Source organism: Alligator mississippiensis, chromosome 2 (genome assembly GCF_030867095.1).
Source record: "Alligator mississippiensis isolate rAllMis1 chromosome 2, rAllMis1, whole genome shotgun sequence".
NCBI lineage: Eukaryota > Metazoa > Chordata > Crocodylia > Alligatoridae > Alligator > Alligator mississippiensis.
The window spans coordinates 252,232,425-252,255,047 of NC_081825.1; the positions used below are offsets into that span (position 1 = coordinate 252,232,425).

The 22,623-nt window shown below is 44.1% G+C and overlaps 1 protein-coding gene across 5 annotated transcripts in view; it reads right to left on the minus strand.

The window, feature by feature from the left end:
• PRKD1 (protein kinase D1) overlaps positions 1-5,076 on the minus strand; it is a 279,741-nt gene extending 274,665 nt beyond the window's left edge. For 2 of the 5 annotated variants that reach the window (XM_014596307.3, XM_019496197.2), the window contains exons 1-2: positions 4,922-5,076; positions 4,316-4,507 (exon numbers count right to left, since the gene is read on the minus strand). In XM_014596307.3, the coding sequence (XP_014451793.2) occupies positions 4,316-4,507; positions 4,922-4,939 (210 nt within the window). In that variant the 5' untranslated portion in view covers positions 4,940-5,076. Of the gene's footprint in view, positions 1-4,315; positions 4,577-4,921 lie in introns of those variants that run through there. The other 3 variants (XM_019496199.2, XM_019496202.1, XM_019496201.2) reach the window with 3 other exon arrangements.
• Between the last annotated feature and the right edge of the window lie 17,547 nt (positions 5,077-22,623).

A 22,623-nucleotide genomic window follows, 5' to 3' on the forward strand; every position in this document is an offset into this window, starting at 1 on the left:
CAATATTCTGGTTGCAATACATCATTTCAATTATTTTATTTGCAGTTTTCTATTATTAAAATGGCCTATTCCTTTAAATTACATTTTTATTGAAGAAATAAAGTAATATCCAAGGCAAGAAGTCAATCATAACTCTATAGTGTACTTAGCTTCTCAAAAATCTTTTATTAAAAAGATGATTTACAAGACAAATTCTGTCAACTTTTTCAACTAAATAGCAGCAGCAGCAGCACAACAGCAATGTTAACTGTACCCCCAGTAAGCCAATTCCATACCCATATATTCTATTCACAGATTAAGTGATCCAACCTGAGTACAATGACCACACTAAAAATACACAGGCCATGCATCCTGGCTGCTCAAGTAACAATGGAACACCCTTCTACAGCTCAACACGTAATCACATTGTGAGTTTGGGATGAGACATGACAGTCTTAGTAGCCACTCATATGGTTCTTCTACTAACAACTCCTTTGCCTCTGGCTCTCAAGAGACCAGCTGATATTTTCTTTCATCACCAGTGACCGTCTCATAAAAACCCATGTTGTCCTGTTGCAGAATTAAATAATCTTTTTCCATCAGGGATTTAATGTTTGCAAACTGACAATGATATCTAATTCTGTTAGCTATAGCATTATTTGTAACAAAAAGATATGCATTTTCTCTATATCAAAGACGTACTGTACATTACCACCATGTATTAGAACCTAATGGAAACAAATAGTTTCAGCTAACTTTTGTGTAAATTTTCTTTCACTAGTCTACATATCAAACCGTATTGTACAAAATAGGATTATCTTCCTTCAACTTTACTTAATGCTGCCAAAAGAATAGGGGTATATTCAAAAAAGAAACTTATGCAGCTATTTTCTACTTTGACACTTTGGGCAACTATTTAGGCAAGTAGTTAGTTTTGTTACATATTGTGCCTTTCCTTAAAACTTAGTCCCAAGACATTATATTGTGTCAAAGAACAAATCCTCTCTTTTGCAATATTTGCTCAGTTTTTTTATTAAGTGAGATACTCTAAAAGTCAAGTGTTGACACATTCAGTAGTTGATTCTCACTCCTTTCCAACTAGAACATCAGTTGAATGATAGAGCTCCACTTCAACCATAAAACAAATAACCTCATACGGACAGGCTTGAAGATTTGTCCAGTACTAGTTTTAATAAAGAAAAAAAAAAAGGAAACTTACCACTCAAGTCATAAAAAGGTTATTAATTGTTAATGTAACTATGTCCTCTTACAAAGCAAAAATACCCAAGCCATTGCATTTCAAATACTATCATTACTGGGGGAGAGTAGCTGCATGCACACATGCACATATGTAAACACATGGTTCAAACATCCACAGCTTTTATAGGTCTGATCCTGGACATATGTTAAACTTCATAGGCTTCAAAAGATGTCATTGACTTCAGTAGTACTACTCACAGTGTACAAAGTTAAGTATTTCATCTTTGCCAGAACATATCCAAATACTCTAATTTTGCAGAAAGATGCAGGCAAATAAACCCCATTTTGTAGTGAAATCTTCACTGATTTCATACAGGCTCAATGATATCTACACATAGAGCCTAACCTGGAAACACACACCCAGTAATCCTATACCTTCTGTGAGTTTATGAGCACTATAAAGGAGGTACAACTGGTTTTGACAGACTAACATGGTACCAATTGTCTAGTATGGACAGACAGCTGTCTACTATCTGTACCAGCTGTCTACTTCTTTATGACATCGATTCAGAATAGTTACATAAAAGACACTACTTTCCTGGGAGGTAGCATGTACCTATTCAGTGGGCACAAAAGAACTTAAAAACTATCTGATGTTTCCATACTGTAGTCAGTCCTGTATAATTGCCTCCTTAACCCTGACAAACATATTAATGTTTTCTATATTATCAGAAGTAAAGAAATGCCTTCAAAAGAGCTGCAGCATTGTGATCTTCTAAATATAACAAGCATGTTGTAAGGTAACAAGAAAACATGCTTTTAATACAACAACCTGTTTTCAAGCTTTTGAGCATTAGACAGAACAAAATAATAAACACTCAGAAAACAGAGGAGTAAGTGGACACTTACTCCAGTTATGCTTATAGGAAGTTGAATCGTTTCTTGCTTGATTAACTCCACCACAGCTTCTTAGTTATTTTCTAAAACATGAAAAGAATCTAAGAATGCTTGTGTAATCAACTGCAAAAGAGAGTAACTGTAATCACTTCTTCCAGGTACTTTTAACATGTATACTTAGCACTGCCATGAGCTGTTTTATTATTTATATATTTATTCATATTTATAGTCATCTTATTTTTTAAAAAATTAGCCCTAGATACTGAAGACTAAGCAGTGACAGTGCAGTGCTCCCTGATGCTCACACGCCCCTTTTTAAAAAATAAATTAAGGCCTCAATTCTGCAAATATTAACACAGTATATTTTTACTCATGCAAGTAATAACATTGTGTTTAATTACTTGTGCAGGTAAAGTAATGTGCATGTAGGTACTTGTTGGTTTAAACCCAAGGGAAAATTCCCAGTAGATGTATGCCACCATCTAAAACTTAAAACTAACCTCCTTGAATTTTTGCCCTTCCATAAGCCACCCTCTCCCAGAAAAGGCTGTAAGAAACAAGGAAGGTTTGCGGTGTCCCCTGAAGAGCAACAAACTCAGGCTCTGATCGACCCTGGGAAGACGAACACTACATTGAAAGACACTACCTTGAAAAAACTGTTCAAGGTTTTTATTCCTACACTGGCTAAACCTAGCATCTTACACTCTATCATGACATCCAATTTCTTTAAATTGTAAATTTTCTTCAGGCAATATAACATGGTTGCGAAATAATTTAAGAGAACGCAGCCTAGAACACTACAAACATGAAATAAACACTAAGTGCACACAACTGAACAACAGCTGCAGTGATCTGAGCTCATTTCTATTACACCCAGTGCAATAAGTTATGAATGGTCAAGGAGAAAACAGCTCTGCATGTCTGGCTTCTATATGAAAAGTAATCTGCTTCTGTCTAGCTTTGAAAATAAACATTGGATGACTAAACAAAAGGATGTGTTTACTTCATTAAATACATGTGCACACTGAAGGAAATAACTGCTCCTTAAAAGGTAAAATCAGTACACAATTTAGACCCCCAAAACGTCCTGTTCAAACCATTTAGAAGGCATGTCTCGCACTTGAAAAACAAGATGGGGAAAGTCTGCCACATTTCAAGAAACTTTGTATGACTGGCCCTATACCAAGATTTCAAGTGATACCATCAAGTTTTAAAAAAAAACAACCAAAAATCACTTGCCTGAAATTCTTTCCCCTTTTTAAAGTGAAAATAATAACAATAATAAAGAAAAGATTGCTCTTTATTTACTGCAGGCATTTGACAGAACTTTGTGCCCAGCCCTTCTCACTGTTTCCCCTTTGGGTTTATTGTTAGCCTTTTGTGTAAGAGAAAAATATTGGTTTAGAAGAAATCAGGTGTGCTGGGTAAAACAGAGAAGTTGACAACAAGGAAGTGCCTTTCTGTCAGGGCAGATGAGGTCCTTGCGAGTGACTTTTAACTTTCAAAGCAGAGTAGACTGGAGCCCATGCTACAATCCCCCGGGCCTGCCCCCAAGGCAGCAAGTATCACCTGAAGAAAGCTCCTTGCTCTTCCTGGAACCAAAAATTGCCAGCTGAAATCTACCCCTGACCTTGCCTATGGGATGGTTTCACACCCACAGCCCCAGAGAGGGGGGAGATTCAGTTAGGTTCATTATGCACGAAGGTCACCTGCCAGTTCCCAAGGCTGAAACGCAGCACCAGCTCGCTCCCCACCCCGGGTACCTCGCATCCCTGTGTCCTGCACCACCTGCCCTTTAGCACCCGGCTCCATCTGTCCACAAAACGCCCTGCATGCAGCCCGCGGGCGGGCGGGGCACAAGGGGCCTTCGCGGCTGCCCAAGCGGGATCCTGTTACCTTCCAGCCCCGCGGCTTCGGGCAGCCTAGTTAGGAAGTGAGTGCGGAGCCGGCCGGGTCCCCGCGGCCCGGAGAGGGCACCTGGTGCCTGGCCCGGGGAGCGGCTCGCTCTCGCTCTCCCCCCCCGGGCTCCAGGCTGCTCCGATTCCGCGTCTGCGAAGCACAGAGTTTCCCCGGGCGGGGGCCGATGACAGCCGCCAGAGCAGACCTGCTCCTCGCACCCAGGCCTGGCCCAGAGCACAGCAGAGCAGAGCAAAGGGGGGCCAGCCCGCCGCGACATGCCCCGCCTCGAGGGGCTCCGCGGCCCTTCCCCGGGGAGCAGGGGCCGGAGCCCCCATCTTACCTTCTGGTCCACGATGGAGCAAGCCATTTCGCGGACGTGCGCCAAGCTGAGTTCCCCCGCGGAGTCCTGCAGCAGCAGCACCGGCTCCCGGCTCAGCCCGATCTGGAGGTGGAAGGAGACGCCGCCGCCGCCGGGGGCCGCCGGGAACAGCGGGCTGGGCGGGCGCAGGAGCGGAGGGGCGCTCATGGAGAACTGCCCACGGGGCGCGGGGGCCGGCAGGGGACGGACAGACAGACACACACACAGCACCCGAGCCGCCGTCACCACTTTGCCGCGGGGGCCCCCGGCCCTCCCTCCCTCCCTCCCTCACCACCACCACCGCGGCAAAAAGTTTCAGGGAAGTAGTTGTTGTCACCGCCGCCGCCGCTCCCGGCCGAAAATGGCGGGGGGAGGAGGCGGAGGACGCCCGGGGAGGATGCAGACAGGAAAAGGCGGCGAGAGACTCGCACACACCCGCGGGGGCGGGGCGGGGCGGGAGGCCGCGCTGCCACAGCCGCCGCCGCCGTGTCCCGAGGGCGCGGAGCGGCTCCCCCCAGCCCGCTGCCCTGCCCCGGACCTCCCCTCTGCGGGGGGAGAGCGGGCAGCCCGCTGCAGCCGGGCCGGTACCTTGAGTGCCGCTTTCATGCTGCCGCCGAGCCCGGCTCTGCCCCCTGCCTGGTGCGGGCGCTGCTGGGCTGGGGAGCGCGCTCGGCGGCGGGATCCGCAGCCAAGTAGGAGCTGAAACCTGTCGCCAGCTCTCCCGCACGCACACGCTGGAGCAGCGCGCGGGGCCGCCCCCCTCCCCGGAGCCAGGCGCGCACTGGCGGGGGAGGGAGCGGGCAGGCCCCGGGGGAGGGGAGCTGCTTCTTCCTTCCCAGGCAGATGCCTCTGCTGAGCGCTGCGCCCCTTGCTGGCGGGCTCCTCTCCTTCTCCAGGAGGCAGCTGAAGGAAAGGAGCGAGGGATAAAGAGCTCACCTGTTTCTTCCTTAAAATCCCTTCCAATCTGAGGGATGCGCGGGGCACATTAGGAACCTTAAGTGAGGGGGACTTGGCAACTTCAAGGCACAAGGCGGGTCTCTTGGCACAAGCCTTCCGAGGCCAATGCCAGCGCCAGGATCCGGCAGAACAACTGGACGGCGGGTAGCTTGGGTACCAAGAGAGCGGTTCTTGAATTATGCGTGTGGCACCTACATGTCACAACCGCGGATGTACAAAATGCCTGTTGCCAGGTAAACAAAAATACAGTATTGCTTTCTGGTGATGCTGTTCCAAGTCACTAATCAGAAATTGGAAGATCAATGACCTGTTCCACTGGCAGCAAATCTTATGTCGGAATATATATTTGCATAGACATAGATAATGGCATAGGTCCGCTAGTGGGTTTCAGCAGCAAAGCCGAAGTAGAAGAAAGTGGTTGGAGATGTTCATTTACACTAAAATGTACAGTAATAATTGGTCAGGCATTTTCAAGCTTTGCAATGTTTACCAAAAAAAAATCTTTCATTGATATTTTACAGCTCAAACATGGTTCTGGTTTTCACTGGCTGTTATTGGACACTCTACCTGTGTCTGTATTGTTTCAAGAACTTTTGGGTCATGTCTGTCCTATGGATGACAGGGAGGTGTGGGAACAAACACATGCTTCTGCTGCTTGTTCCATGTAAATGCTTTGAGGTAATCTTATTCTTCACCAGGTTTGCTTAGCTATTTACATTTTTATTTCTGTTCTTGAGAAAACCAAGCATAATCAAACTGTCAGCACCTGTGGCCGGCACCTCTATCTGGCCCTCTCCTCTTAGTTAGTTTTACCTAGGTCACAAATGTCGTATGTACACTTAAAAGGTTAAGTTTATATTTTAGTGTGTAAATGAACATCTCCAACCACTTTCACAGCTTTGCTGCTGAAACCAATTAGTGGGCCTATGCCATTATCTATGTCTATGTAAATATATATTCTGGAATAAGACTTGCTGCCAATGGAACAGGTCATTGATATTCCAACTTTTGACATTACCTATTCTTGGTACAGCATTATGAGAAAGCAATACTGTTTTCTCACAGTATTTGCTATTTTCTTTCATTGTGCTTCTAATGAGTATTCCACCACTTGTGAAAAAGAAGGTTATGCGTCTTCTGGCCACCCAAGGTTAGCCAGAAGACGCAGGAAAACTACAGTTGTAGTTCTTTAATGCTTGAGAAGACACCACCAGGTCAACTGACAGCTGCTGAGCGATTGTTACCCAGTTTGACGGCACTATCAGCCAGCTGCCTGTGCTTTATCTATCTACAGTATTCTGATGAGCAGCCAGTATGGCCTCTAGCCAGTAGGGCAGCAAAAGAGCCAGGATAATCAAATGTATCAATTTCAATATTTAATCTGCAATCCAAAACAAGCAAGATTGTCCCACAACCTGTTCAATCACCAGGTTCAACAAACACAGGCATATATAAACAAGAAGAACAGCAATCTTTCATTTGTGGAGCTGTGGGCAGCCTCTGCACACCCTGTCTGGCTCTAACTCACTCATTACCAGCTTCTTAACTCAGGAGACCATCTCCTAGTCACCAGCTTCCTCTAGGTTAGGGAGCAATGTTATCACTACATCCTTCCTCTTAACAATAAATACAAAGTCATTTAACATGAAAATCAATGAACTCCCATTCACAGAAGAGAGGTTACTAGTACATCACTCTGAAGTGAGTCCTTACCATTCACTTTACTATTCTTCCTTTTCTCTAGCCCCTTTAGCAAGTCTCTGTGAGTCTTTCAGAAGGTTTCACTTCCTACTAGAACCTAGAAAGCATCACATCCAGTTTCCTATTTGTTTTTTGTCAGAAGCTTTTCCTCCAACTCTTGATAGACTTATGTCCTTATCTTGGAATCTCATTGACATGCACTTCTGGCAGCAGTGTGTCTTCACATAGCACAAAGTTCACTAGCTACAGTTGCTGAGGCTGATTTCCTCTTTCAATATGACAGTATGTGCAGTTGTGGCCACAGGTACATTTCTTCCCATAACAATGTGGTTGCTTCTTGTGTTCTGGAACATTTAGTTTCTTCCTAGAAAAATTGTCCAGATTTGGGCCATGACAGTCAAAATTATTGTTAGGAGGCACGAATGTTATGTTGTCTTGTATTGTAAGCACACACTTAACTACATGCAGTTTCTCTGAATCTACCAGATCTAAAATTGGTGTCACCTCCCAAGGTGTCACAACAAATGGAAGTTTGTATACCCTTTTTATACTGGATGCTAACAATGCATCTCCTTTTCAGTGATATATCTGTTTCTGAATAGCCAGTTATTTTGGTGTTTGTTGGACTCACTTTTGGTTTCAATTTCAATTTTTTTTTATTCATGCCCTGGTAAAGTATTAACCTGAGTTCCAGGGTCCTATTTAAATAAAACTATTGTTCTTTGCACTTCCACTGCCAAAATCCAGGCCATCTCATTTATTTGGCTTGATTCAACTATATCTACATAAAATGTTTCTGGTATGCTCACACCTGTACATACTTGAAGTTTTTGTGCTTGGGATCTGCAGCACCTAGCAAAATGGATCTTCTTGTAATAGTTAAAGCAGAGCATTTCAAATGTAGAATAATGTTTGGGCCCACGCTGCCTTCCTTACTTGGTGCACATTACTCCTTGTAATGGCTCATCTTTAGCTTGCTCCTGCCAATGGAAAATTCCCATTTGTGAGGTGGCTTTTCTGGCCACGTGCTTTTTGGTCCACTACATGGACAACCCCTTTTCAGCTCTGAAGCCTAGGCCTTCACATTTACTGCTGCCCTATTCATTTGGATAGCCCTTCTAGTAAAGCAGTGTCTGCCACAAATAATCCTATCCTGCAATGCCACAAATAATCCTATCTCTAATCAGAAATTCTATCAAGTTCCCACAAGCACGGTTCTTAGTCTCTAGTTTGGAAACATACTGATGTATGCTTTCTCCTGTTTGTCTGCACATAAAAATTGTGTGCTTTTCAAGAGCACCATTCTTTTTTGATGTGTACTACACTTCAAATTTGGATAGTATTTTACTTAATTTCATATTTTGGCCTTTTTCAAAGAAATGGTATTACAAACAGCCAAGGCATCCTCCCCCACAATATGCAAGAAAAGAGATGATTTAACTTTGCCAATTTTCTCTTCTGCCCCTGTGGCTGCTATGTGCTACTTAAAACTTTGTCTGAATGCCCTCTAGCTATATTGCCTGACATCAGAAGGGCAGGTGGAGTTTGCAAATCTTCCACGCCCAACTTCCCTTTAACTTAACTATGCAGGAAAATCACTTACAGAGGGCCTTGCCCTTCCACATGGCTGTGTCGCTCCACTTGCTCTCAGTTTCCAAATGATTTCAAGTTCTTCTCATTCACCACTTCTAACACCATGTAGTGATCGCTGGGTTCAGTAAACACAAACACATGTAGACTTACATTTGTGAAGCTGCATGCAACTTTTGCAGACCCTGTCCAGCTCTAATTCACTTAACTGAGGGACCAGCTCCCAATTACCAACTTCTTTTAAATTAGGGATGATTTTTAAAATTTTAACTTTTATCACTACACAACCTACCCTAATCTATATGGTGATAATGGATTGTGGAATGTAGTTTTTGAGATAATGAATTAAACATTTTACAGGGTGATGCCACTTATGAGCTGCTTCTCAACATGTGCTGCACACTTTCGGAGCAGATAAAACTATTCCAAAGGTTTGTTTTCAGTTCTGCAAACCCATAAGCACTGCCAGCCCAGATCCATTTTTAGATGTGCATAAAGGACTATTTTCATTAAAATATATAAATGTGTGCATTCAGTTAGCAGACATAATGCTGATCACAACTTTACAGTTGGTGTGGCGATGAGCAAGTCATGTTCAGAATTATATCATCAACTCACAGTTAGACCCTTGTTTCCAAACAGATTTAATAATATCAAATGATGTGATTCTAAATATAACTTGGCCATGCCTACAATGACTGCAATATCAGAGGATACAAATGGCAGCTAGATGACTCTTCATAAATACTAATTAAATGCAATGAATAATTTAAATTCACACAGCTCAATAGAGAAAAAACCTGCAACAGGTTTATGCATATATCTGTCATATGATACATTTCCTTAATTGAACCAATAATTGTAGTTTATGAGCAGTAGCTTTTTGAAACTTAAATTAATCAAGAACTGTATGAGTTCAATAAGTCAAGCTGTGAGTTGTCATACTGGCAACATAGAATGGTTTGGAAAACTGTGTTCTTCCTACCACTGACCTACTGAACAACCAGGGGCACAAGCATAACAATTCAGTCAGTCCCAAGGGATTAATTCAGAGACCTGTTGAACAACCATGGATAAGTCCATTCACTTCTTCATGCTGGTCTTTTCTATCCGTCTTCGTATGTTTAGCCACAAATTCTTTGGAATATAGATTGTTTTCATACCAGGCTTAGTAATGAAACCTGGGCCTTCAGGAAGAACTGTAAAACAGGTCATAATGATTATAATTATATCAATGGGTTGGTCAAAAAAGTTTTAAGTATAGAAAATTACTAAGAATATGCTGTGGCACAGGATTTATTATTACATACATGTAAAATACGTAGCAAAATATGTCCATATTTGGGTCTTTACTGTTCTGCATACAAGTATCTATCGTAAATAATAATAATAATAAATTATATATAAGTGTATGCAGTACAGAATAAATCTAAATATGGACATATTGTGCTATGTATTTTACATTTATGTATGCATGTATACACGGGGGCTGGTGCCTCCTGAGTCTGGAGGGGGCACCTGTAGAAGCTGGTGGCGGTGGCAGGGATAGGACTGGTGAGGACCTGCAGATATCGCCAGCAGTGTCAGTGGTGGGGACAGGGCTGGCGAGCACCCACCGAAGGTGGCGGTGGCAGGGATGGCATGTGCCCCCCCCCACCGTATTCCCCCTTACCAGTCGCCTATATATGTATATATATATGCATGTACATGTATATTGTATTGTTTTGTATATGTATATAACGTGCCACCAGTGTCTCCATTAATCTTTGTGAACCTGATTTCTATTGTTTCTCTTTTTCTGATGTTACTCAGCTTATTGAATTGCCATCCATGCAAGTGTTCTGTCCTATCCTTTGGAAATAGAGTCACCTTCTTCATAAGGTCTAAGATAGTCAACTCCCTATTTCACTCTGTCTGTTGTGTAACTGGTACCATTAACTGCCAGCATGTTTCTGCTTCATCCTTATGTTCTTCAGTACAAGTAAGAATCAGTCTTCTGAGTTTTAATATAGCCAAATTCAGCATCAGGCATCTAAAAAGCAAGAATGCAGACAAATCTGTAGTATGGAGAGGTGAATCCTAGGAAGCACTAACTCTAAAAAAGCACTTAAAGGTCATAATGGGTTTCTAGTGCAGTCATAGTTTCATAGTCATTAGGGGCTGGAAGGGGCCTTACAGATCATTGGGTCCAGCCCCCCTGCACATGGGTAGGAAAGACCACTGGGATCGAATGATCCTAGCAAGATGGGTGTCAAGACATTTTTTGAAGATTTCCAGGGTGGATGACTGTACCACCTCTGAGGGGAGTCTGTTCCAAACCCTCGGCACTCGGCTTGTAAAGACGTTTTTCCTTATGTCTAGCCTGAAGCAATCTTCAATCAGCTTGTTCCCATTATTTCTTGTTCTCCCATGGGTAGGCCTTGGTGAATAGATGCTCCCCAAAGCCCTGATATACTTATAGGCTGCAACCAAGTCCCCCCTGAGTCTTCTCTTCTCCAGGATGAACAATCCCAAGTCCCTCAGTCTTTCCTCATATGTCTTGGTCCTCAGGCTTCCATCATGCTACACACCCTCCTCTGGACTCTCTTGAGCTTCTTCACATCCTTCTTAAAGTGCAGCACCCAGAACTGGATGCAATACTCCAGTTGCAATCTCACCAAGGCTGAGTACAGTGGAAGGATGACATCCTTTGCCTTGCTTAAGATGCTTTGGTGGATGCATGCCTGTGTTTGGTTAGCTCTGCCAGCTACAGCATCGCATTGGTGGCTCTTGTTCATCTTGTTGTCAGTCATAGCCGTCAGTGTAATGAGGCCATCAACAAGGCCAATTGCACCTTGTCATGAATTAGCAGTTGCATGACTAATAGAACAAAGGAGGTGATGCTCCCCCTCTATGCGGCACTGGTCAGGCTGCAGTTGGAGTACTGTGTCCAGTTTTGGGCACTGCACTTCAAGAGGGACACGGGGAATCTTGAGAGGGTCCAGAGGAGGGCCACTTGCATGATTAGTGGCCTTCATGATAGACCCTACAGGGGGAGGTTGAGAGAGCTGAATCTCTTCAGCCTTCACAAGAGACGGCTGAGGGGAGATCTTGTGGCCACCTATAAATTTATTAGGGGAGGTCAACGGCGAATAGGGGAAGCGCTGTTTACTAAGGCACCCCAGAGAGTGACTAGGAATAATGGGTGTAAACTAGTTGAGAGTGGATTTAGATTAGATGTTAGGAAGAAATTTTTCACAGTAAGGATGGCCAGGATCCGGAATGGGCTTCCAAGAGAGATGGTGCTATCACCCAGCTTGGAGGTCTTCAAGAGGAGGCTAGATAGTCAGCTGGCTGGGGTCATCTGACCTCGGTCCTCTTTCCTGCCAGAAGCAGGGGGTTGAACACGATGATCCATTGTGGTCCCTTCCAACTCTACAGTCTACGACACCCAGGTCTCGTTCAGTTGTGGCAGTAGCAAGAATAGCACTGTTGAGCCTGTAAGTGTGTTGCAGATTATTTCTCCCCAGATGGAGCACTTTACATTTTTCTGTATTAAACGACATCAGGTTGAGGTCCGCCCATTTCACAAGCCTGTCCACATTGGCCTGTATTGCCAGCCTGTCTTCAAGTGTGACCACACTCCCCACAGTTTGGTGTCATCAGTGAATTTTGCCAGATTGCTTATAATACCTGAATCCAAATCATTAATGAACATGTTGAAGAGCACTGATCTGAGTACTGAACCCTGAGGGACACTACTGGCCACTAGGCCTTTGCGAAGCAGCTAGTATTTGTTTTGGATTCAAATTCGGCTAATTTGGGGGACAGTGATTTGATTTGGTGATTTGAATCACTGTCCTGAATCAATTTGGCTGAATCTGATTCGGAGATTCGGCCACCGCCAAATCAGCTGAATCTCCGAATCAAACAGGCCCCATCTGCTCTCCCAGCCCTGTCAGTGGCTCCCTGCCTGGCCCCAGCCTCCCAGCTCTTTAAAAAAATAAGCTCGGCATTCACTGGCTGCTGCCAGGCAGGAGGGTGATTCCCACTTCCCCCCACTGCCCCATGGTGCTTTAAGTTATTGAGCTCAGTACATTGATAACTAGCTCAAACTCTATTGACGTTGTTATACAAAAAGTCAGGCTAGGTGGTCCTTTTTGGCATTTAATCTATTAATGTGTTTTCTTGAGTCATGACATGTTTCCTAGCAGTATCGGATCTCTTCTTTGTCACCACTATCAGTAACTACTGACATGAAAATAGATATAATTACATATCTACCTTAGCTGTTCCAATTACTTCTAGTAATCATATTTTAATGCCATAAGTCAGATATTTGGCCCATAGAGCAGATTTAGCTCATGGAACCTCTCTGTCTGGCCCACCAGACTACCAGTGGGCACCAGAAATTATGGGTCATGGCCTACTGCAGAATCCAGGACCCTTTGTCCCCACTGGGAGTGGCCATCAGCAGAAAGCTTGGCTCACCCTGGACTCACTGCTGCCAGACCCCTCACCACTGCTGCCATGGTGGCCGCTCTGACAGTCCTCATGCCCCAGGCTGGATCCAGCCCATAAGGAGCCCTGTGGCCCAGATCCAGCCCAGGGCCTCAGTTGAGTTTGATATCCCTGCCATAAGTGATATAATTATTATAGACTAAACAATGTATTCACAACAGTTTCAGAGTCCCAGATAACTCCCTACTTTAAGGTTGTCTAATTAGAGAAACTTTTTTTCAACATGAATTTCTGTTGCTGTCTCTTTAAGAGCAATTTTAACCTTACTGTGATTATTTTTGTAACTGACAGCTGTCTAGTATACCCTGCTGTTTTCTAACTGATAAAAACCTGCTTTGTCCCAATTTTAGGTCTTTTGCTTTATTTTTAATACTTACTTCTCTCTAAGTAGTAGCAGCTATCCAGGACCTTGTGTGTCAGCTTCTAAATATGGGGGAAATAAATTGTTTTATTCACTTTCATACAGTCCTGCAAAGGGGAAATCACAAACAGCATGGCTCAGAAATCTCAGCCCAACACTAACATCTGGAGCCCAAGAAGATATTTTGCCTCAAGAATTAGGTCTAATCATAAATCAGGGCAGAAAATAAGCTGTGCTACTATTCACACAAGTCCCTTTTCCCAGAAACTTGAATAAAAATTAACTTCTTCACTTAGCATATCTTTCCAAGGTAAAATATTTGCTTACCCTAAGACAATCCGAAACTCGCTTTGCTATTAGAATATATTGTTGAGGAAAATGATGCATGTCCATAAGGCCTATAAGCTAAATAGTGGAATGCAGTACCTTTCTGTTCAACTTAAGTTCCTAATGACATAAGGGTTTCTTTTTGCCCTCTCTGACATTTTTAGTGCACCATCTGTACTAAAGGAGGTTTAGTAGCAAGAACATCTTTTGTCCTGTTTCTTAAGCCAAGGCAGATTGTTTATTTCCCTTTGCTCCCTTTTGCTCTTCTCTCCTTCCCCCCATAACTTGCTATCAGGGAAGAATGGAAATTATTTCCTTTGTTTCCCTGAGCAAAGTGGAATTTTTCTATTCTTTGTGCATAGTTTGGCTGGAAGAAAAGTAACTGAGAAAAATTCCTTTTTTGAACTTTATGTTTTCCCTGTGCTAAGCTGAGATTCTTCAAAATGGAACAGCATGCCAGTTGGGGAAGAGGAAGCAGACTCTAGGCAAAAGTATATTCTTATCTGTGAACATTAACTTCCTCCACCTAAAACAGGACAAATTTACTGTTGCTGTTATCCCATCCACAAAAACAACTCCCATGTTTACAGCCACTGATTTGGGTCAGCCATTGATTTTGGTTTGCAGCCACTGGTTTTGGTCTGTTTTCAAACCTCCATTGTTGTCAGTTGCCTGTCTATGGTCAAGGCCAGACCAGAGATCAGGAGCTAGAGAATCCAATGTGCATGGAGTGATATACTGGGGTCCAAGGTAGGGGACCTTTAAGGCTGAAGCAAGGCTGGAAGATCTGAGATGAGGTGATACAGGAACAAGGCAAAATTTCAGAGCTAGAGACACAAGCCAAGGGTTCATGATAAGGTTGGCAACCCTCCAGGATTGCCCTGGAGTCTCCAGGAATTAGATATAAATCTCCAGGAGACTGCTGAGAGTCACCCGGGAGATAAATGATAGGACATTCATTAACGTAAGTAGTATGTGTTGACTCTGACTTATACAGTAGACCAGTGGATTTTTCAAATGTAATAGTAACGTGCATTTGCCTTCCTGGCATAAAGTCTACACAGTGTAATCCATAACTGATATATGCAAGTACATGGCATGTTCACATTGTGGATCGTGGGCACTCAGGGATTCCAAAAACCTCCCAGAATAGATTTGAAAAGAGTTGGCACCCCTAGTTCATGAGCAGAGTCAGGGTTTCATAGTTTCATAGTAGCTAGGGTCAGGAGGGACCTGAACAGATCATCTAGCCTGACCCCCTGCCACAGGCAGGAATGAATGCTGGGTTCACAAGACCCCAGACAGGTGATCATCCAACCTCCTCTTGAATTTACCCAAGGTAGGGGCAAGGACCACTTCCCTGGGAAGTTGGTTCCAGACTTTGGCCACCCTAACTGTAAAAAATTGCCTTCTGATCTCTAACCTAAACCTATTCTCCATCATCTTATGACCATTGTTCCTTGTCACCCCAGGCAGTGCTGGGGAGAAAAGGGCTCTTCCTATTTCCTGTTGATCTTCCCTGATGAGTTTGTAGGCAGCCACCAGGTCCCCCCTCAGCCTCCTTTTGCTGAGGCTGAACAGGTTCAGATCCCTCAGTCTCTCCTCATAGGGCCTGTCCTGCTGCCCTCTCACCAAGCGGGTGGCCCTCCTCTGAACCCTCTCCAGGCTGGCCACATCTTTTGAAGTGCGGCTCCCAGTACTGGACGCAGTACTCCAACTGCGGCCTGACCAAAGTCGCATAGAGGGGGAGTATCACCTCTCTGGACCGGCTTGAGATGCATCTTCGGATGCATGAAAAAGATATGGCTGGCCTTGCTGCCTGTGGTCTGGCATTGGTGGCTCATGTTCATCTTGGAGTCAATAATGACTCCAAGATCCCGTTCCACCTCTGTGCTTTCAAGAGGGGAAGTCCCCAGCCTGTATGTATGCTGTGGGGTTGAGACACTAGCTTGGAAGTCCAAGACAAGAGTCAGGCAAGGAGGTCTTCAGCAAAGGTACTAAGAATATTATTGCAGGGACAAGACTTTGCACAAAGTGTGAGAATTTTATAGCCATCTCATCAGGGGCTTGGGGCCCTCAGTGGTCATCCCAGGTCATCCGATCCTTTATTAAAGGGGGCCCATGCTGATCAGGTGGATAGCTGCCTAGTGGAATTGCAGCCTAGTCTTCTACTTGTAGATGCCATAGATCAGGGCTTAATTCCCAGAGTCCCTGACAAACTGCGGTTTAATCAGCTGGCTAGGGATATTTACAAATTGTGACTAAAATGACTAAATGACTAAAATGTGTTCCCCATAGCATTCCAACATATGTGATACAAAAGTATACAAAAGTATAAATTAATTGCAAAACATTAGGTTTCATTGAGAAATTAAGTATCCATGATGTGAAATTCCTTTCAATGTGTTATAAATATTATTCTCCTTCTGAATTGTTATATGTTCTGAGACTAGAAAAGTTCTTTGCTTTTTTATTCTTTATCTCTACCAAAGTAAGAACTTTGAGGCAGTTTAGAAATTAACAACTTGAACATGAAAATTCATAATGGAGTTTTAGTTTCCAGTGATAGATGTAGTCATTTCTGCAATTAAAAAATATATATATACTATAGCAAGCATCTAAAATACTTTATTTCCAAAATTATTTATTTTCAAAATCATTACAACCACTGAATAATTTAATGTTTCTAATCTTGTCAAAATCATGTATTTTAATCAGCAGCAGTCAGTTTTCATTATGTAATAGTCTGAAACATGAAGTATATTGCAAATTTTGACTTATAGCTCTCACAGAAAGGCCTAGGAATCAGCTTCTTTGTTGCTATTCTGTTTTTGATACTTGTTAGTAATAATAAACCCTAAATCCAAGATAGAATTCTATTACAGTGAAGGCTGGTACCTTTATTAAGGTTGTCTAACACTTCCACACTATATGATCCTGTTTTCAGGATTAGTTGTTTTCAACTTTGTCAAACTTCAACTGTTTGGATTTAAGTTTTCCATGGCAGATCCTCTCTCATGCATTTTCTGGGAAATGTCAGCCTGAGTAGTCCAGGCAATTCTGAGAATGAAGATAGGAATTAATATATTGATATGTTCTCATGAAAAATTCAGACAACTAAATACTTCCTTTCTTTCTTCCTTTCTTTCTAAGTTCTAGTACACCAATAAATGGTGTAGGAAATTCAAGTTTGAGAAGGGATGTGGGCAAGTGTCAAGTCTTTCCAAAATTGCAGTTTATGTTCAGTAGATGCATCTAGTATTTTAGCATATACATCTCCAAAGATACTGTCCATACTCTGCATCTCTGAATTTTTCACAGCTCTTAGTTCTGACAAGGTTATGCATAAATTGTAACAGATTGATCAAGTCTAGGGCTCAATTCAGTCTAGAGCCACAGGGGTGAAGTCAGACTTTCCTTGTGCTGACTATTCCTGGATCTAGTCACTGAGATACAGCCGGCAAAGCATTAAAAAGGCAATAAAGAGCATACTATCTGTATCTTAGAACTAAGATGAAGACGAAGGAAAGTGCAGGTCCTTTACTAAATGGGAAGAGCAGTATAATAATGAAGGAAATGGGGAAAGCTGAAGTATTTATTTAATGCCTTTTTTAATTCAGTCTTCACAAAAAAGCTCAACTTTCAGATAACAAGCCCAAGCAACAAGGATAAGGGAAGAGATAATCATCCTAGAATAGGAAAACAATAGGATGGTGATTACTTTGGAGAACTGGATATTTTTAATTCAGCAGAGATGGTGGAGATTAATCCTAAGTAATCAAGGAAGTGGCCAAGATGCCATTATTTGTGCAAACTCCTGGAGGCCATGTGAGGTTCTGGATTAGTGAAAAAAGACAAATATAGCACCCATCCTTTTAAAAAGGGGCATAGGAGTAGTCAGGGTAGATCAGTTAATATAACTTTGACACCTGGAAAGATAATTGATTAGGTCTTCAGGGAATCAGTTTCTACATATGTAGATGAGAACAAGGTTATCAGGACCAGCCAACATAGATTCATCAAGAGCCAGTCTTGCCTGACCAACCTGATTTCCTTCTGTGACAAAATGACACACTCTGTGGATTGAGCGGGGGCAATGGATGTGATTTTTTTTTTATTTCATCAAGGCTTTTGACAGTTTCCTGTGGCATTCACATTAGTAAGATAAAGAAATACAGTTTAGATAAGAGTGCTGTAAGGTGGATACATAACTGGTTGCAACATTGTGCTCAAAAAGTAGTCATCAGTGGCTCAAAGGAGGAGATACTAAGTAGCAGTCTCTGGAGGTCAGTCAGTCCTAGGTCCTGTTCTATTAGATATAATTAATGACATGGGGCGCATCTACATGTGCTATTAATGGGCCTGAATAAACTCTGGCACAGTTCATGCCAGAGTCAGCTGCTTCCCAGGTGCAGCATCTTCATGTGTGCCCAGGACCACAGCAATTTGATCTGGGACAGAGCAGCCCCATGCTAGCAGAGAGTCCAGGGGGTCAGCCCTGGGCTCCAGGTGGCAGCTTCGGGTGACAGAGAGGCTGACTGCAGCACAAGGGTGCTACAGTGTGGGGCTAGGTGGCAGGCAGTCCCAGCACTGTAGCAACCTTGTGCCCCAGCCAACCCCAGTAACAGTCTACACACGCATTTGAGTGCATGTAATTACTCCACTGTAGGATAGTACTTTTTCCCAGACAGTACTATCATACAGCAGAGGTAATGAATTTACTGCACCTTAATATTGGTGCACACATAGACAGTGACCCTTTACTGCAGAGCTAAGAAGTCAACTCCCCAGTAAAGCAAACATGTACATGGACCCATGGAGGATGAAACTGAGTGCACAGTTAGTAAATTTCCAGATGACACTAAGTTCACTGTGTAGCAGACTCTGCAGGCTCATGGCCATAGAGTGATTGTGATGCCCCCTGGTGGCTTTGCAGCTCTTGCCCAGCCTGGCCTCTAATGTTGCTCTCTTGAAATTACTCGGCCACCACACCTTATTCTTCTTATTAAACATTGATTAAGAGAGGTAGCCCACAGGTCTTAGAGTGAGCCGTAATCCTAACAATTCCCCACCAGGTCTCTCTTGGACCCCACTAGTCTCAATCCAGCCCTCAGGCCTGATAGGTCCACATGGGCCTGACTATGCCCCTGTAGGGCACCTGTAGTCTTAAGGGCAAATTATTAAATTAATAAATTTGCAGATGACACTAAACTATGGGGCACAGTAAACACACTGGAGGGCAGGGAGTGAATTCAGGCAGATTTGGACAGACTGGGGAAGTGGGCAGACCAGAATAGGATGCAGTTCAACAAGGATAAATGCAAGGTGTTGCACCTGGGGAGAAACAATCTCCAACACAATAGACTGGAGGGGTACCATTCTGAGCACCACAACAGTGGAAAGAGATCCTGGAGTCCTGGTTGACACAAAAATGAACATGAGTCGCCAGTGTGATGAGGTAATAAGCAAAGCTAACCGCACTCTTTCTTGCAACAGTAGGAGTATCATGAGCAGGTCTAGGGAAGTGATAATTCCCCTCTATGCGGCATTGGTGAGGCCACAGATGGAGTACTGTGTCCAGTTTTAGGTGTCATACTTCAAGAGGGATGTGGATAACCTTGAGAGGGTTCAGAGGAGGATTACTCATATGGTTGAGAGCCTGCAGATAAGACCCTATGAAAACAGACGGAGGGATGTGAATCTCTTCAGCCTCCGCAAGAGAAGGCTGAGAGGTGATCTTGTGGTTGCCTACAAATTCATCTGGGGGGGCCAGCAGGGAACAAGAGACACTCTCTTTACCAGGGCACCGCTTGAGGTTACCAGGGGTATTGGCCACAAACTGAAGGAGAACAGATTTAGATTGGACATAAGGAATACATTCTTTATGGTAAGGGTTGCCAAAATATGGAATGGGCTTCCAAGGGAGGTGGTGCTTTCCCCTACCCTGGAGGTGTTCAAGAGGAGATTAGACAGGCATCTGGCTGGGGTTACCTAACCCCAGCACTCTTTCCTGCCTGGAGCAGGAGGTCAGACCAGATGATCTACCAGGTCCCTTCTGACTCTAGAAATCTATGAAATCTATTACATTACATGGTTCCAGTCCTCCCCTACACCACATCCCAAGCCTTGTGGGTGTTATCACTATGATGTTCACTTCATGCACTTGGACCCTTTTGGCCCCCAGGTCCCTAGTCTGGCTTGCAGCCCCTCTCTCGGGGCTCCCAGACCCGCAGTCTGGCTCAAAGCACCTCTCTTCTGGCTCCTGGACCCCTCGTCTGGCTCACAGCCCTTCTCAGACTTGTAGACCCTGGCCCTGGCCCTGACCCTGGCCTATTGGCCCAACTGTCCATCAGTTCCTGGCTCATTCCTTCATGTCCCACACTCAGGTAGTCCCCCTGTCTTTGGACCTTCTCGGGTCTCTCTCTCTTTCAGCCCTACTTGTACCTGGACCATCTGAACACACTCCCAGCCCTTTCTGGGCTTGGGGATTGTGGATTCCTGACTCCCTGCTCTTATTTGCAAATCTACATAAGCAATATACACACCAAGAATTAGTTTGATGATTTTTTTCATTAATACATTTGATGAAATGTATATGTTCAAGGGCAATTAATGAACAGAAAAAAAGAAAATTATCAAAGAATCATCAATTAAATATCACCAGAGAAGCTTTGTCAGTTACAAGTATGAAAAAAACTATACTCCCTACCTAACATGATTATGATAGCAAAAGGTCTAATGAAGAATTAGGTGAGCAAAAAAAAAGTCCTTTATCTTTGATAAAACTTTCTAGTCTGGACCAGGCCTTAAGTCAGTCAAAGAAGCCTGTGGCTGGTCTTAATTATGGGTTAAAGTAAGGATAGTTGATACATAAGGTAATAGTAGGTATCTTGACATAGACAATACAGGCCCGCCAATATAATTGCCATTGGTTTGTGAACTGATGAAAATTACACCAGAACTGGGAGTAAAACAATATGCAGCTATCCCAACATGGCTGAATGCAGTAGACAGCTGCTACTGTATCTCACTATTAAGTGGCAGGGGAACAGGCAAAAAACTTTATTGCCTTTAACAGATAGCTGCCCAGGATACAGACAGACTTCAGCTCAAACAGTGTAATTTACTCAGGTGTAATGCTGAATAGTCTGGTGTAAAGATATTGTCTATTCATGCCCATTGTTTGATACACAAGTGTTTATTCTTGTACATCTGGGGTTGGCAATTATTTCGTATGGAGGGCCACCTAACGAGTTTTGGTTAGCTATTGAGGGATGCAACGATAGCTCCACTGTAACAGGGAAGCCATTACTGGCCCCCTTTTAGGAGAAAAAATACAAAATACTTACCTGGGATGAGAGTGTGGAGCACTGCATGGAAAAATGATATGATCAAATAGCATCCACCTGGGGAGACTCCAGAGCCAGCACAGTGGGAAGTTGATTGACCCGGAATGCTCACTGGAACCAGAAGGACCTATAAAAGAAAAGTAAAATGAAGGTTAGTTACCCGGGACGGGACGGAGGAGCAACCACTGATAGCTGCTGTAATCTACGCGGAGGCGTAGAGCTGGATAGACAGTGCTAATGATGGCTGACAGTGAGTGTAACTGTCGACCCTCAGGATAAACGGTGTTAACGACAGCTGACAGTAAATGGAACTGTTGACCCTGAGAGCTTTGTGAGCTTCATGGCAAATCCTGGCAAAAGGGACAGCTGGGGAACTCTGTTACATTGGAGAAACAAAGAAAGGAAAGAGACCTTCCTGAACCCACTATTGGGTAGAACCTGGGAGGGAAATCTAAGCTGATGCAAGGGATTGTGTGACTGTAAAAGAGATTGAATAATTGATAACATTAGTTGAGAAGAATGACAGTGGAAAGAACCTGCTAGTGATACAAGCTGAGTGTGATGTTCTCTGTCCTCCAGAAGTTAAGAATTACAAGACCAAGACAGGTTGGGCATGGACAGGGTATAAGGGGAGGTGGAGCCCTGCAACAACAACAACCATTAAAGTGGATGCTGTTCATTAGATGTGAGTCAGAGTGTCACAGAGCACTTAGGTGCACTGCTCCTAAAAAGGGAAAAAAATGCTAGGGAAGGAGCCCTAGAAGTGAGGGACGAGCCCAGCTGTGGGTTCCCAGGGCAACCAGAGGAGGTCAGCTGACCAGTAGGGGCAGGGCCTGGCTCCTTTATAAACCCTAGGGGCTGAGGCCAGGCTGGAAGTTCCCTGACAGCAGCCAAGGAGGAAGGAGCTCTCTCTCATGGAAGAGAGGAGCAGCCTAACTGAAGGTGCAGTGTCTGACACAGCTGAGGGATGGAATATTCCCTGGTAGGCTGGAATGTTGTTATGGCTGGGTGGCTTCTGTTTAAGTTATAGCCGAAGGGCTTGCATTTTGTTTACTGTTTAATACCTGTGGTTTGGGTGAAGCTACCAGGGGTTGGAGGAGGCCTCATAGGGGACCCACACCAGTGTGGGGACCCCAGCACCAGTGAGTGTGCAGCAGTTGGGGTGCACTGGCCCCAGCCCCAGAAAGGGGGCAGTTGAGAAGCCCCAGAGAGAGGGGCGTGGATGAGAAGCCCCAGTGTGGGTTTGGAGAGCCCCAGAGGAGGGGGCAGCACTGTGAGAAGCCCCAGAGAAGGGGGCAGCATTGTGAGAAGCCCCGGAGGAGGGGGCAGTGCATTGTGAAGCCCCAGAGGAGGGGGCAGTGCGTTGAGAAGCCCTGGAGGAGGGCACAGAGTGAGACAGGGCCGTGGAGAGCCCCAGCGCTGGAGAGGGCACAGATCAAAAGAGGTAGGGCCCTGAGAGGACAAGGGGCCAGATTATAACAAGGCCAAGACAGAACAACATCTAT